The 13,977-nt window shown below is 41.3% G+C and overlaps 1 protein-coding gene across 3 annotated transcripts in view; it reads right to left on the bottom strand.

The window, feature by feature from the left end:
• Positions 1 to 13,977, bottom strand: part of ADGRD1 (adhesion G protein-coupled receptor D1) — a 248,188-nt gene that overhangs the window by 119,818 nt on the left and 114,393 nt on the right. For all 3 annotated transcript variants that reach the window (XM_067539758.1, XM_067539759.1, XM_067539760.1), the window contains 2 exons: positions 5,439 to 5,512; positions 2,692 to 2,815 (listed from right to left, as the gene is read on the bottom strand). In XM_067539758.1, the coding sequence (XP_067395859.1) occupies positions 2,692 to 2,815; positions 5,439 to 5,512 (198 nt within the window). The remainder of the gene's footprint in view (positions 1 to 2,691; positions 2,816 to 5,438; positions 5,513 to 13,977) is intronic.

The raw sequence follows: 13,977 nt of genomic DNA, 5'->3' as shown, positions 1-13,977 counted from the left end.
TTGTCCAACTCATTTAAGTGTTAGACCATTCAGAACCATTTCCAAGAACAGAATAAATTAATCCTACAATACCACCCAGCACTTGACTAGTCGGATCATATAAATTATGATACATTTTAGCATCAACAAACCAAAAACGTTGAACATACCTCAAGTGAACTCAGAAACACATCTAAGAGTTGCCCAGCTACAGTTATTTGGATGCCTGGGGATACTAAACTGTTCACATCTGTGGGGGGTTGTCTGTTGTGTGACTTGACTGTGAATCTGAATTATTCCCCTACTAACACAATTATATTAAAATGTGGCTTAGTAATTGGAGCAGGGGAACTTAGAATCAGATTCTTCAGTGCTACATCTAACTCTTCCACTAACTCGCTTCCTTCTGGCCTGATGGTTCAGGCACTGGTGTAGGACTCAGGATATTTGGGTTTATTTTCCAGCTTTGTTACAGACCTCCTTGGGAAAGTCACTTAATATCTCTCTCCCTCAGTTCCCCCTCTGTAACAGAGGATTAATAATAATTTCTTTCAGCCACCCTTTGTTCCTCTGGTCTCTTAGATGTCAAGCTCTTCAGGGCAAAGACTTTTTTTTTTACATATATGGACAGCAACTAGTACAGTGATGTCCTGATATCAGCTGGGGTCTCTACATGCTTCTGTAATTAACTAACTATACAACTAATAACCACCTCCACAATAAGAGTTGTGTGACCCTGCACAAGTTACAGTACTTAGCCTCTCTATGCCTCATTTCACTCATCTGCTAAAGAGATATTACAACACAGGAGTGTTCTGGAGCTTTCATGGATTCTTTGGCTGAGACACCCTCAAAAAGCAAAGTATTGTCGTGACTGCTGTTCTAGCATCAGATTGTGACTTCAGTGGAGTTACACTGAGTAACTGATAGCAAGATTAATATATCACCTACTCCTGAAGAGAGGGCAAGTTAAGTTAAGGATCATTCATTCCCTGAAAATCTTTACGTGCTGGTTAGTCCTATAATACTGATTGAACTGGGGTCACTATTTGCGAGTTAATTGGTATTAGATTTCTGCTAGCAACAAATTCTGTTCTCATGAGTATGTTGTACCCATTTGAAAACCTGCAAGCAGTCTCAGGGCAAAGCCGCTATCTGAAACAGCAGAGTCATCATTCATACCAATTAACAGAGAAGTCAGACACACTACCTCCTAGTCAATGCATCAGTGTCATCAGGTCTGACAAAGAACTCTGTATGTACCACTGGGGATTGTATTTCCTGGTAAGCCACATCTCGGAAACAAGGTTAGTGGAAAAACAGATTTGGCCAAGAAAGTCCTAGTCTCGCCAACTGGCATCAGACCAGTTCTGCTGAAACCAGAGGCATGCAAAGGGGGGGCAAGCAGGGGCATGTGTCCCTACAACTCAGAGGGAGGAAGCAGCAGGGCCGCTGGCTGCCAGCTGAGTTCCTCCTCCCCCACCCCTAGAGCTGCTGCTTCTCCTTCTCTGCTGCTGGAGTCCCTCTCCACTCCCAACTCACCTCAGTAGGCAGTCTGCAAAGCAGGCAGCAGTGCTGGGACTCCAGTAGCAGGGAAATAGTAGCAACATCTGTAGGGATGGGGGGGGAGGGAGGAACTCAGTCGGCAGCCAGCCACCCTGCTGCTTCCTCCATCCCCAGGCTGCAGGGACACTGAGAGTGCCTCCTTCCTGCTGGGCGGCCCCGCCAGAGGTGTCCCAAAAAAGGGGTTTCATATGAACCTTTCTTGTGTGTGAGTTTAATGTGCCCCTCCAAAAGCAGTCAAATTTAAATTGCTGTGCATGTCCTTGGCTGAAACCATTCAGTAGCATAGGTAGGAAGTATGGATGTATATTCACACTGAAAAAAAGCACATAATCATTAACTCTCTGAACACAGAAGTCAAGTAAATACAAGGAGCAACTGTAGGTAAGGATATTCATCCTCAACTCTTCATTCTTCTCTTTCTCCCCAGTCTTGATCCCACTCTTCCTTCTCAAACCAGACCCAACTCTGCAGCCAGGTGAGGAAACAGCCAGAGGAAGGATGGCCACATGTGCATTACAGAACACAAGTACAGGAGATGCATTGATCCCCACTCACTGGTAGAACATATGTTCAGGGACCAGCTGGGAAGCAGAATAGATTGGGACGTGCTTTAGGTAGGAGTCCCAACTTGTCATGTATCCCTGCTGCAGTAAATCCTCCCTGATCCACCCCATGTGACTCACCAGCCCAACCATTAAACAGTCACATCTCAGATGTCCTCTGTCTTGAAACTGAGTCAAAGAAATTAGAGAGGGAATACAGCTATTAACTCATCTTCTAGCCTATGCTCTACTTGGCCAGCCTAGGTGTGTTCTATGCAGCATGTCTTTAAGTGCTTTTCCTGCCCAGTATTTTAAAGGCTATAGTGCCTGGGGGATGAGAATTAAGTACAGTACATATTGATTCCTACCGACTGCAGCCTGTTTCATTCCATTTCAGTTGAAAAAATGAAACAATGAAAGAACGAAAGAACGTGAAAACAATATTTCAGAGAGTAAGATTTGGATTTTGCAACGAAGCTTAGATACTTGAGCAAAATGGTCCCAAATCTCCTCCCCTCCCCCGAGTATTTCATCCCATATAAGTGGCTGAATCGATTTGCACTCAGTTTTGAGCTCTTAAATTTGCTCCTTTGTTTAATCTTACCTTCAGGGGTACCACTTGCATCAGAATGGCAAAGTTGGTGAGGTGGTTACACAGGCAGACTGAATAGTTGAGGTCTCCACCATCACGCACACAGCCTTCATTAGACCATACACCACTTCCATTGCTGCAAAGCACACAGGAAATGGAGAGATTTCTTTTGACAGGTCCATTTATAGAGTTTGATAAAATAGTTGTAATAATAAATATGAAAGTTTAAGTCTACATTTCTGCTACACATTTAAAGATCATTTGCAAAGGGAAAGAAATAATCCTATGCAGCTATCAGTAGAAAGAATGAAGCACATCACAACAGCTTTTCAATGCAACTTTCAAACATTAAAATACTATGGACAAATATAACAAGCAATAAAAGAGCTGCCTAGAACTAAATGGTTTGCATAGTATCCTTTATCAGAGCACTGAAATTCATGTGCTGACGATGGAAGTTAGTAGTTCTGGAGAATTCAGTAATTAACATTCATATTACCCAGGACTTATATCTATACCAAAGTACATGCTCTCAGCACTGATGCTCCAATTTCAGTTCATTAGAAAGTTCAAAGTTACTAACAGTTACTGATGAAATAATGCAATTTCTCCTTACATTTAGCACAGGAAATAATTATGGTTTCTGACATACTGTGGAACAGTAACTGATGGTTAATCATAGAATCACAGGACTGGAAGGGACCTCGCAAAGTCATCTAGTCGAGTCCCCTGCACTTGTGGCAGGACTAAGCATTTTCTAGACCATCCCTGACAGGTGTTTGTCTAACATGGTCTTAAAAATCTCCACTGATAGAGATTCCATAACCTCCCTATGCAATTTATTCCAGTACTTAACTACCTTGCCAGTTAGAAAGTTTTTCCTAATGTCCAATCTAAACCGCCCTGGCTGCAATTTAAGCCCATTGTTCTCCTTAACCTCTGAGGATAGGACAAGAAGCAATTTTTCTCCCTCCTCCTTGTAACAAACTTTTACGTACTTTAAAACTGTTATGTCCCCCCCTCAGTCTTCTCCAGACTAAAACTTTTTTCCAGTTTTTTCAATCTTCCCTTATAGGTCATATTTTCTACACCTTTAATCATTTTTATTGCTCTTCTTTGGACTTTCTCCAATTTGTCCACATCTTTAATGCTGACTATTTAATGGTGATGGCAGCAAATCACAGTAAACCATATTGCATGCTGTATTTCTAAGCCTGAAATGATGAATGGTTTGCAGCACTCTAAATAGCAAATGGTTGTGTGTAGTAAAATATATTAGTCTGGGTAGCAAACAGTTATGTGTCGTACAAAATTACCAAGGGGCAGCCTCACTCTCCTTCAATGGAATAATGCACAACTCAACATTCAAATATGCAGGGCAAAATCAAGTCTGAAAAAACTATTGGCTAACAACGATATAAACAGAGAGACTGAGTCAAATTCAGCATTCACTTAACTACTTTCACTGGATCTATGCCAATTTGCTGGCCCATTGGCTTCAGTGGAGCTATGCTGATATACACAATATAAAGATCTGGCTCATTGACTTCAATACAGCTATGCCAATTTACACTAGCTGAAGACCTGGCCCGTTGACTTCAACAGAGCTACACATAATTATACCAGCTGGGGATCTGTATCGATATTGTTCCTATTATATAAATGCCAAATGACTCCTTTTATTGGACTAATCATACATCTGAGAGAGTGTGTGGAGGTAAATAAACCTCTCATTTTGGAAGGAGGGATTTTCATTATAGTCTTTCATCCCCAGGCAAGGCCTCCAGGGACTAAGCCCCCAGAGCACATGCTGTGGGAATGTGGCCCTGAAACATATTGACTAACTTTAGTAAAACGTGTTTCTAATTTATTATCATTTGTGAGTAAGCATACAAGCTAGTGACTACAGACAGCTGGGACAGCTCAACATAATCGCAATAAAAATTTAATAAAGCTATTAAGTTAATCTTGCCCACATGCAAGTTGGAGAGAAGATATTACAAAATTGTGTGCCATGGCTGCATTGAGTAGTGCTTGGATTGCTATAGCTCAAAAACCTGTCAGTCCCTGCTAATTGTGAAACAATTCATTCAGTATCAACAGCATATTTAGAAATCACACATGCATCAGATATACTATCCATGGCTGCCCAAAGCTAGCACTGTCCATGGATATTTGCTGTTTACCCAGTACAACTTAAGGTGATATTTATTTACACTTCTGTCCTGATTTGCATTCAGTGACATCTAATTTCATCATTGAATATGTACCAGACATGACTCACTGCTCTGAAATACATACCATGGGCCTCATTCTGATCTCATTTGTACCAGTGTGAATCAAGAGCGACTCCAGTGAAAACAATGACTTCACTAGAGCTATGCCAATTTACAACACCCAAGTGTCCGAACCAAAGGAGTTCTGTTTGCAAAAAACCAATGCAAGTGCAATCAGAATCGATCCTTGTGTGTTTGTGTTCATCTCATCATTTTTCATTCTCTCAATAATCTGATTTATCCAGAAATCAGTGAATAGAATGAGAACTTCCCCACCTACAATAAGAGGAAAAGCTGTTTTCTCTGCTTCTGTCTATGAAGCTGTTTTTGTGGTAAACCCTGTGACTTCATTGCTTTAATAATTCCCATGAACACAAGAAAAAGGAATATGTCAGGTCTGGCATACACTGACTATATTATATTTGCCATAAGTAACCAGTTACAATACAGTAAAGTAAAGATATTTAGAAGCACATAACATACCTATAGTCTAGAAATGCACAATAGAGGTTAACTTTGTTGCTTTCATTCACTGCTTGGCTGTACTGCTGAGGAGTCTGAAAGAAAAAAAATATAAACATCTTGAAGAACAATCAAAAGAGAGATGTCAACATTAAAAAGGCCAAATTCTGCTCTCTGTTTATTCAGTGTCAGTCATGATTATTCCATTGACTTCAGTGGAATTATTACAGATTAACAGCAGTGCAACTGAAAGCAGATTTTAGCCAATTGTATTTGATTCTTTATGCTACTCACGTAGGCCCCAGCCATGCAAACATACACACGCGCTAATTTTATGCACCATGAATAGATCCATTGGGTGAAATCCTAGTCCCACTGCAGTCAATGGCAAAACTCCCATTGACTTCAGGGGAGCCAATATTTCATCCATTGACTTCAATGAGACTACTCACTGTGCAAAAAGTTAAGCATGCGTGTTAGTCTTTGCAAATATAGGACCTTATTAGTCAACATACATTTAGCTTTCTTGTCACCTATCCAAAAGGTAACAAAAACTGACATTTTAGGATCAGAATCACTGACATGTACTACAATGATCAGCAAGCATTTTATTTTCAGAATGGTAATCATCATTAAACATCTAATTCAACTAAACTAGCAATCCCAGCCTTCATGGTTTGATTTTAACAGAGTTTGGCATTTATACAGGGCTTTAATTCTTATCTCCTGCAAACAGATTAATTGCTAACTCAATCCTCTCCATTCAGAAAAGGCTTGGGCCATTCAAATTGCAGTGGAGTGGAGAATCAGCAAAACGTCCTGCCCAGAAAGATTTCAAAAGCCTGTTCCATCATCTGCTTTTGACACTGATACACTAACATCCACCTGCATCCAGAGCCACATTAATGACATCCAGCACTGCAGCAATGCACTGAACCCATCTCAAGACTATTCTTCATTTCAGGAGTCATCATCGTTAAAAAAAATTACTGGAAAATTACCAGCTGTCAGATCATAACAACAGAAGGCCGATAGTGCTAATAAGCCAGAAGATAAGCAAGTGCAGCTCTCCTTATCCAACATTTAAAAGAAACTCACACAGGGCTGAAACTAAAGTTAATGCAAGAAACCTCTGATGCAACTTTCTGTCTTCTCTCCCACAAGACCAACAATGAAGTGTCAAGCGTAGGGCACCACAGTTAACTCCTCACCAGCTTATAACAAAAAACTTCCTATCTCAATCAGGAGACTCAGCTGAATTTCCACACACTTCTAGATTATTCAGCTTCCAAATATCCACCCACAGATAAGCCCAGTTACTAAGTTGTTCTTACCCCACATCTCTGTTCTTTTGGACAACTTTAAAGGAACCCACTTGAAAGATACCTACTGTGTTCTCCAGTGATTTGACAGGTCCTAAATACAATGGTTCCTCTAAGTCAGTGCTATGGTAGGCAAAGAACTTCAGTCAAGGAGTAAAGTGCTATATAAATACTAGGTGTTATTGTTAATGACCTTCAAGAGGCCACTATGCCAGCAAGGGTCATTAAAAATAGTGTGCAAATAGAGACTGGGAGGCTTAAAAAAAAATAAGATTAGCTATCACAGCAGCTAAGATCAGATAATAGCAATCATCTTCTGCCTGTAAGATAGTTCTAGATCAATCTTAATAGAACAAATGAAAAGGATGTTCCAGAGTAAAATTGTGAATAAAATGCAGCTTTTCAGTTGTGTATCTTAGCAAAACATTTTGCACAAATAAAACCCAGATGTACTTTTTTCCTTCCCATTTAATATCTTTGGCAGTAAATAAATAATAATGCCTCATGTCAAAACAAATTCAGCTTTAACCCTAAATTACAGAGGTCAAACTTTAGAAACCTTGGTATACCATGTTAGATAGGTCATGTGACTTCCATCCCAAAATGCACTATGAATATTTTGGTTTATTTTGTGCGCATGTGCACACACGCACAGACACAGCTGAAGTAAGTTGACAATTTAGCATAGCTGCATTGGTGTGTGTGTCTGTCTTCACACTATATGTACACACACACAAGAATGTGGTGTGTGTGAGCACGTATGTATGTATGTGAGAGAGAGAGAGAGAATATTATTTGGGATGGAGTGTGTGTGTGTACGTACATATATGTACGCATACACAAAAAGTGAAAACACATATACATCAATACAGTTATGCCAATTAGTCAACTTACTTCAGGTGACACTCTATACCATATTTTTAACATACATAATAGTCACAGAACCCTGGTAAATTCTTTCTAGATTATTCACCAGGTTTATCTATAATTACCTATCAGATTATTATTGTCATTACCTTGTTGTTCTACTGTTAATTCTAGCCTAAGTGAAATGGCACATTCTTATTAAGAGACAAATAAAAATCCATGACTTCAGGGCAGTTACTCCAGCTAAGAATCTGGCCTAGCGTTACTAAAAGTTCCAGAGGGGTAGTCGTGTTATCTGTATACAGCAAAAACAATGAGAGTCCTGTAGCACTTTAAAGACAAACAAATTTAATTTCTGCAGGCATAAGCTTTCATGGGCTGTAAATTGGTTACAGCCCACGAAAGCTTATGCCTGCAGAAATTAAATTGGTTTGTCTTTAAAGTGCTACAGGACTCTCATTGTTTTTGCTAATCTTTAAGAGTGAAAAGAGGGAGGGAGGGAGGGATGAACAGATTAGGCATACAACTACACAATGATGTTATTGGCTATGGGCCGGATTGTGATCAATACATGGTAATTAATAGAACTATTTGAGGAGTCAGAAACTGCTCAGAATATGACATTCTGTTGTTGTACGGTAATGGTAATTCCACCAGTTGTGAAAGCAAACTCACATTTGTGGATGTGCTCAAAATTCTGCAGCAATTGTCTGCTATTAAAACAATAATCTATCTTGCCTGTAAATGGTTGGTTACAACAGGGAGAAAGTTCTCCTCTGCACACATCAATTGCCAATTTCTCCCCAAAAAGAAAAATAACCACTATTCCATGAAAAGCAATTTGACTTGTGTTTCAGTAATCTGTTTCTTAAATTCAACCGAGTGCAATCACTTAGATCGTGACCCGGATCCTGTAGCATGACGAATATTGATTTAATAACATTTAATAGGTAAGCAGGCTTTTTTGTTAGCAGATTAAGTCACTGGAGTGTTTATAAAACCTTGTGAAAGGGAAGTTCATGCAGATCCCAGTGGCATTCAAACCTCCATTCTGGAAACGAGAGATTTCTGTGCCTATAATAGATGCTGCAGCTGATGTCTTTGGACATTGGAAGAGTGTGACAGTTGAGTGTCTGCTCTATAAGCAACTCAGCATATGAATTTATGGAGAAACATTAGCACTGGTCTTGAAAATGGTTAACTCTTCTCCTCTGGTCACAGAATGAGTACAGCAAGGCAGTCTGACTTTCTAGAGGGAGGGAACGCAGGTGGTATGCAAGGAATGGTTCCTTTAAAGTGAAATCATGGATGAAGTAAGGATTTAGGTCATCTGCACTGATCTGTGTGTTGACAGGTTCAAAAAAAAAAAAAAAAAAAAAAAAAAAGCGCCATGCTTGGGTGTCTGCAAGAAGATCTAGCACGCAAAAGCCACATGCAATCATTCATTGCTAGGATGAGCACGAAGTGAAAACACTAGTAAAAAGCCAGTGAGTAACAGACAGACCTTTGGGCTAGACAGACCTTGCCCTTTATATTTTGTACTGGAAAGAATGCAATAAGCCTTTCCCCCTCGTGCCTGGTCTTTTTACCGGGGGAGCGTAGGAGTTGTTCCCTCTTAAATAACCCCAAAAAGAGCACAGAGGAAGGTCAATGGCCATGGCACTAGTTGTGTGTAGAGAGGGGCACACCTTGCATCACCCAAAAGGATAGCACAACAGCTATATGTCTTATGTGCCAGGTGGCTTAGAAAGGGACTGTGCCTCATAGGAAACAAACCCTCTGGAGGGTCCGCCTGGAGTAGTGTAGTTAACACGAGTCAGTGGCCCTTTGTCTTTAAGTGTTCAGAATTTACCAACAACTAAGTCACAAAAAAACATTGCGTTCCCTCCCTCTAGAAAGTCAGACTGCCTTGCTGTACTCATTCTGTGACCAGAGGAGAAGAGAGTTAACCATTTTCCAGTACAAAAACATTGTGGAGATGGCTTCGAAGGAGGAGTGGGGTGTCTAGGGTAATTAAAACTCTAGCATGAGACTTACCTTGTCAGGGGCAGGCTAGAAGGGGGGCTAACATGAGTGCTGGGTGCCTTCTGGAACATTTTTTTTTTTTTTATAAACAGAAGACCTCAGTACGACAACTGTAGAAGAATAGAACCAGCCAGCTGTCCGCTGTGGAGAATCGCCAGGGGAGCCAAACAAGGGGCAAACTTTGTGAGACGAAGTTTCCTTTTTTTTCTTTATTTTAAAGAGCAAACACATACCAAGCTGAGTTGTGGTGGCCACAAAGCAAGGAGGAGACAGCTTTCCATGTCTGTACTTTCTCTTCTATGCAAAAGAAAGGAGCTTAATGGGCCATATCCTCAGTTGGTGTAAATGGGGGTACCTCAAGCCAAGTGCACTGAGCGATGTCATCAGCTGGTATAACTGGGTGCAGCTCCCTGCTGTTTCGATGTGTTCATTTACACCAACTGAAATTCTGGTCCATTAAATTCAATTTAGAGTTTTTGCATTCCTGCTTACAAAGCACAGCATTTCCTCTAGCTTACGGCTTCCTGTGTTCCTCACAATGTTCTCACCTGCCACCAGTGCCTATCCATGGCCACTTTCTTCTCCTCTATATAACCACCTGTAACAATATTTTCCTTCACATTATCTTTATTCAGAGAAAACTAGGAACCTCAGAATGCAGATCCAGCCCCTGCACCATCAGTGCAGTGAGGAGTTCAGAATAATCATCCAGTCATGCACTGGCTATGTTCTTTCCAAATGCTAGATGTTTTAGAGCTGAGAGACGCACGCAGTGTATTAGAACCTGAGCTGAGACCGCCAAGCTAATTGGATTTACAACATATTTAACTGAGTCACCCTTAGAGGTAATATGTACACATACTTGAAAATGAGATTCTCCCACTGCAGTGTTTGTAAGGTTTCTTTGACAGTTGAGATTACATTTATTAAGCACTAGGACTTGAAGGTCAGCTCCTGTAAATCAGCATAGCTCCATTGGCATCCATGAGCTATGCCAATTCACACAACTGCATTTCTAGGCCTAACAGATTTTAATATGCTAATAAAAAAAGTTTGGCAAGGAGATCAAAATTAACATTTCCTCAGCACATTTCTTAAGAGTACAAACATAGGTTAAAAAGAAATCCTATGACATTGCCAATCACTGAAGCCTGTGACAGACAAGTAGCAGAAGGAAAAAGAAAACCTGATAATGAATTATTAGAAACTACAAAGACATCTGGAATTAGAACAGCTTGCCACAATATTGAGCATAGATTGTTTTCAAATCTCCATTTGCCTGAGGTAAGAACCAGTCAACACATCACATTTCCACCAGAAGTTTGGTTCATAAAATGCTAAATCAGTGACCTTCCCTGGTTCTCTGAATTCCACATTTAACAGCTGCTGAATGAGAAGGGCAAAATGCAAAGATTGAAAAGTGATGACAAGACGTGTGGGTAGTGGAATGGAAAACATCTTATCAGTGTTCTGTACCAGCCAGTGTCTCGGGTTGGAAAGGAAGAAAAAAGGAGGAGATGGGGGAAAGGGGCTAGCACTCTAAATTCTCCTGTTCAGTTATTATCCCTAGCAGTCTGTGTGTGTGGAGTTCTGGATGTGCCAGCATTAAAGGTCCTGCCCCTTAGTTTCTTTAGAACTGCAACAATGTATCCCTTTATATGAAAGGCATCCATTTAACAATATCTCAGTGCCTTTCCTGTAGTGCTGATCCAGGGGTTACTTCTGAGGGCTGGAAGGAAAAAAATCTGGCTATTTACATATATTGACTCCCAATTCTCTGTCTCGGGATCTGTGGAGCACTGTTGGTCCACAAAGCACTTGCTTGTTGCCTGCAGTGAACTGACTTGCATTAGCATGATAATATTATTGCTACCTTGTGCTCTTTTCCCTCTCAATATGTTTGTTTAATCCATTCAGATTGTAAACTCCTTGGGACAGGGACAGTCTCTTTACTGCATGCAGCTCAATAGGGCTCTACTCCCAGATTGGAGCAGCTAGGCACTACTGTAAAATGAACCAGAAACAAGAATGGTCACCTGGGCCTAGATCTCCTTCTTCTTTCCAGATGCTCAACATCAGGAAAAGTCAGATAAAGTAGTACATTAGTAGCCAGTTTTTCCAAAAGGGTGCAGCACCCAATATCCTCAATGGGAGCTGCTAGGTTCCAGGCATTTATGAGCATGGAAAATGGTTGTAGGCTAACGGTTAAAAATTCCTTGCTCCAAACTCTCTCCAAACACAGATTTGGTTTTGGTTAGGGTCCTGGCAGGGTTTCCACTTGACTTTTTCAAATGTTACAGGCAAGACCCTCCCAACAAAGATGAAACTTTTATGAGTTAGTGTCACTCTGAGCACTTCACACAACACAGCATCAGGTAACTACCATTTTCTTTTCCCCTGTTAAGTCAAAGCCACCTTGAAAATTATTGATCTTCAATAGTGAATCCACCAAATACTTTCTCATAGTGCGAGTATCTGAATATCTGTGGGGGTGGAGGAAATTGTGGGGAAGTGATAGTGGAAGTTAGATCTTTTTTGTAGCCAGGTGTGGCAAGGTGGGCCTGTTTTGCCCCGTGGGTCTGCGCTCCTTATGGCTATGCCAGTGGTGTGGCTATATGGGAGCAGGGGGGGGGGGGTCCCACCCTCTACCCCGGGCCCCGACCCAGGGACCCTGCGAGGAGTAGCCTCAAACAGCTTAGTCCAAGGGCTACTACCTTCCCTGGGTCGCTCTTCTGTAGCCCCCCCCCCCGGCTTGTGGCTCTCCTTCAGGCTCTTTGGGGCCAGCATCCTCTGGTCTTGGTTGCACAGGCTCCTTCTTACCTCCCGTGGCTGGGTGCTCTCACCACACCCATACTAGCTCCTCCACCAGCGCCGCGCCGCGCCACCCTACTCAGCTCCTCCACTGACTCCACACATTGTAGCAGCTCTGCTCAACTCCCTCTCAGCTGCACCCATCTGCTGGCTGGGAGGCTTTTAACTGCTGGGGCAAGCTCCTTGATTGGCCCCAGCTGGCTTGATTGGCCTAATTGCCCTGGAATGGCCCCAGCTGGCCTAATTGGCCTGATTGTCCTGGAGTGGCCGCAGCTGGATCACCCAGGGAACAGGGATTTGCTAAACCTGGGGCTGATATATACATGCCTTCCAGCACCCTCCTATAGTCGTCAGGGCTGGCCCCGTCACACCAGGCATATAATAAACAACTCTTTTCTTCTCTGCTGACATTAATTAACTGATCCTCTCAACACCCTTGAAAGTATTATCCCCATTTGACAGACAGGAAAATTGTGGTAGAGAGTTTAAGGCCCCAATCCTGAAAACATTTATGTATGTGCTTAACTTTCATTAGTCCCATTGCTCTGTCATTCCTTAGCTTATTTTTAGATCTTGATATTGTATTTCCCCTTTTTCCCTATCCCCTTTCTCTCCTGGGCTTGGGGTGCTTATAAAAATGAAGAGTATTTTGCAGATTCTTGTTCACACTAGGCAACAACAGGTACTTCTGTGCCAAATTCTCCTTTCTTAGAAGCCAAAACTATTTAGAACCTGATATTGCAGTGTGAAAATCATGCCAAGTTCTCATTGACTTTGGTCTGGATTGATAATACTCACAATATTGTTGTAAATCATGGTAATAAATGAGTGATGCAGAAGCACTGCACAGTAGCCATAACAAGAAATAGATTCATTTTCATGAGAAATTTACAGAGCTGACTTCAATGAGAGTTTTGCACAAATAGGAACTGCAGGATAAGGAATTATAGAAATGCAGTGTAGTCAGCAACCTAGTTATATCAGCAGACATGATATATGAACACTTTTAATACAAATCCAGGACAAATATGGCCAGATCCTGCAGTCCTTACTCACATGAATAATGCTACTGAATCCTCATTGGGTCCAAGGTCTGTACCAAGGTCTGTACAGTTGTACCAAAATGCTCCCTCTGAAGTCTGATCAAACTATTTCTCAGATAGCACACTGACTTTAAAGCACAGATCTACCCAGAAAAATGACAATTTAAAGAAATCAATAGATCTGCTCCCTTTGTGTATTTAGTAACATATAGGCAAAGATTTAAAAAATGGATGTCTAAGGTTAGGCTATTAAAATCCATATTTAGGCACTGACTTCAGTGGGTGCTCAGCATTTTTGAAAATCAGGCCACTATTTGGGTGCCAAAAGATGAATTTAGGAGCTGAACTTTAGGCACCGCCTTGTGAAAATCTCAGTCACAATTACCAAAACACATGCTATTGCTGCTATCTGCTTTTTTCTTCCTTTGGCTTTACAGAGTTCGGGCGGCTAAGAGAAAGAGAGAGCTAGTTTTTATTCCTTGTGCATTAGCA

This window comes from Emydura macquarii, unplaced genomic scaffold (genome assembly GCF_026122565.2).
Source record: "Emydura macquarii macquarii isolate MOO-44397 ecotype Brisbane River unplaced genomic scaffold, CSIRO-AGI_Emac_v2 contig_554, whole genome shotgun sequence".
In the NCBI taxonomy this organism is placed as follows: domain Eukaryota; kingdom Metazoa; phylum Chordata; order Testudines; family Chelidae; genus Emydura; species Emydura macquarii.
Note: the sequence above shows the minus strand (reverse complement) of the source record. Positions and strands in the feature narration are given on the sequence as shown.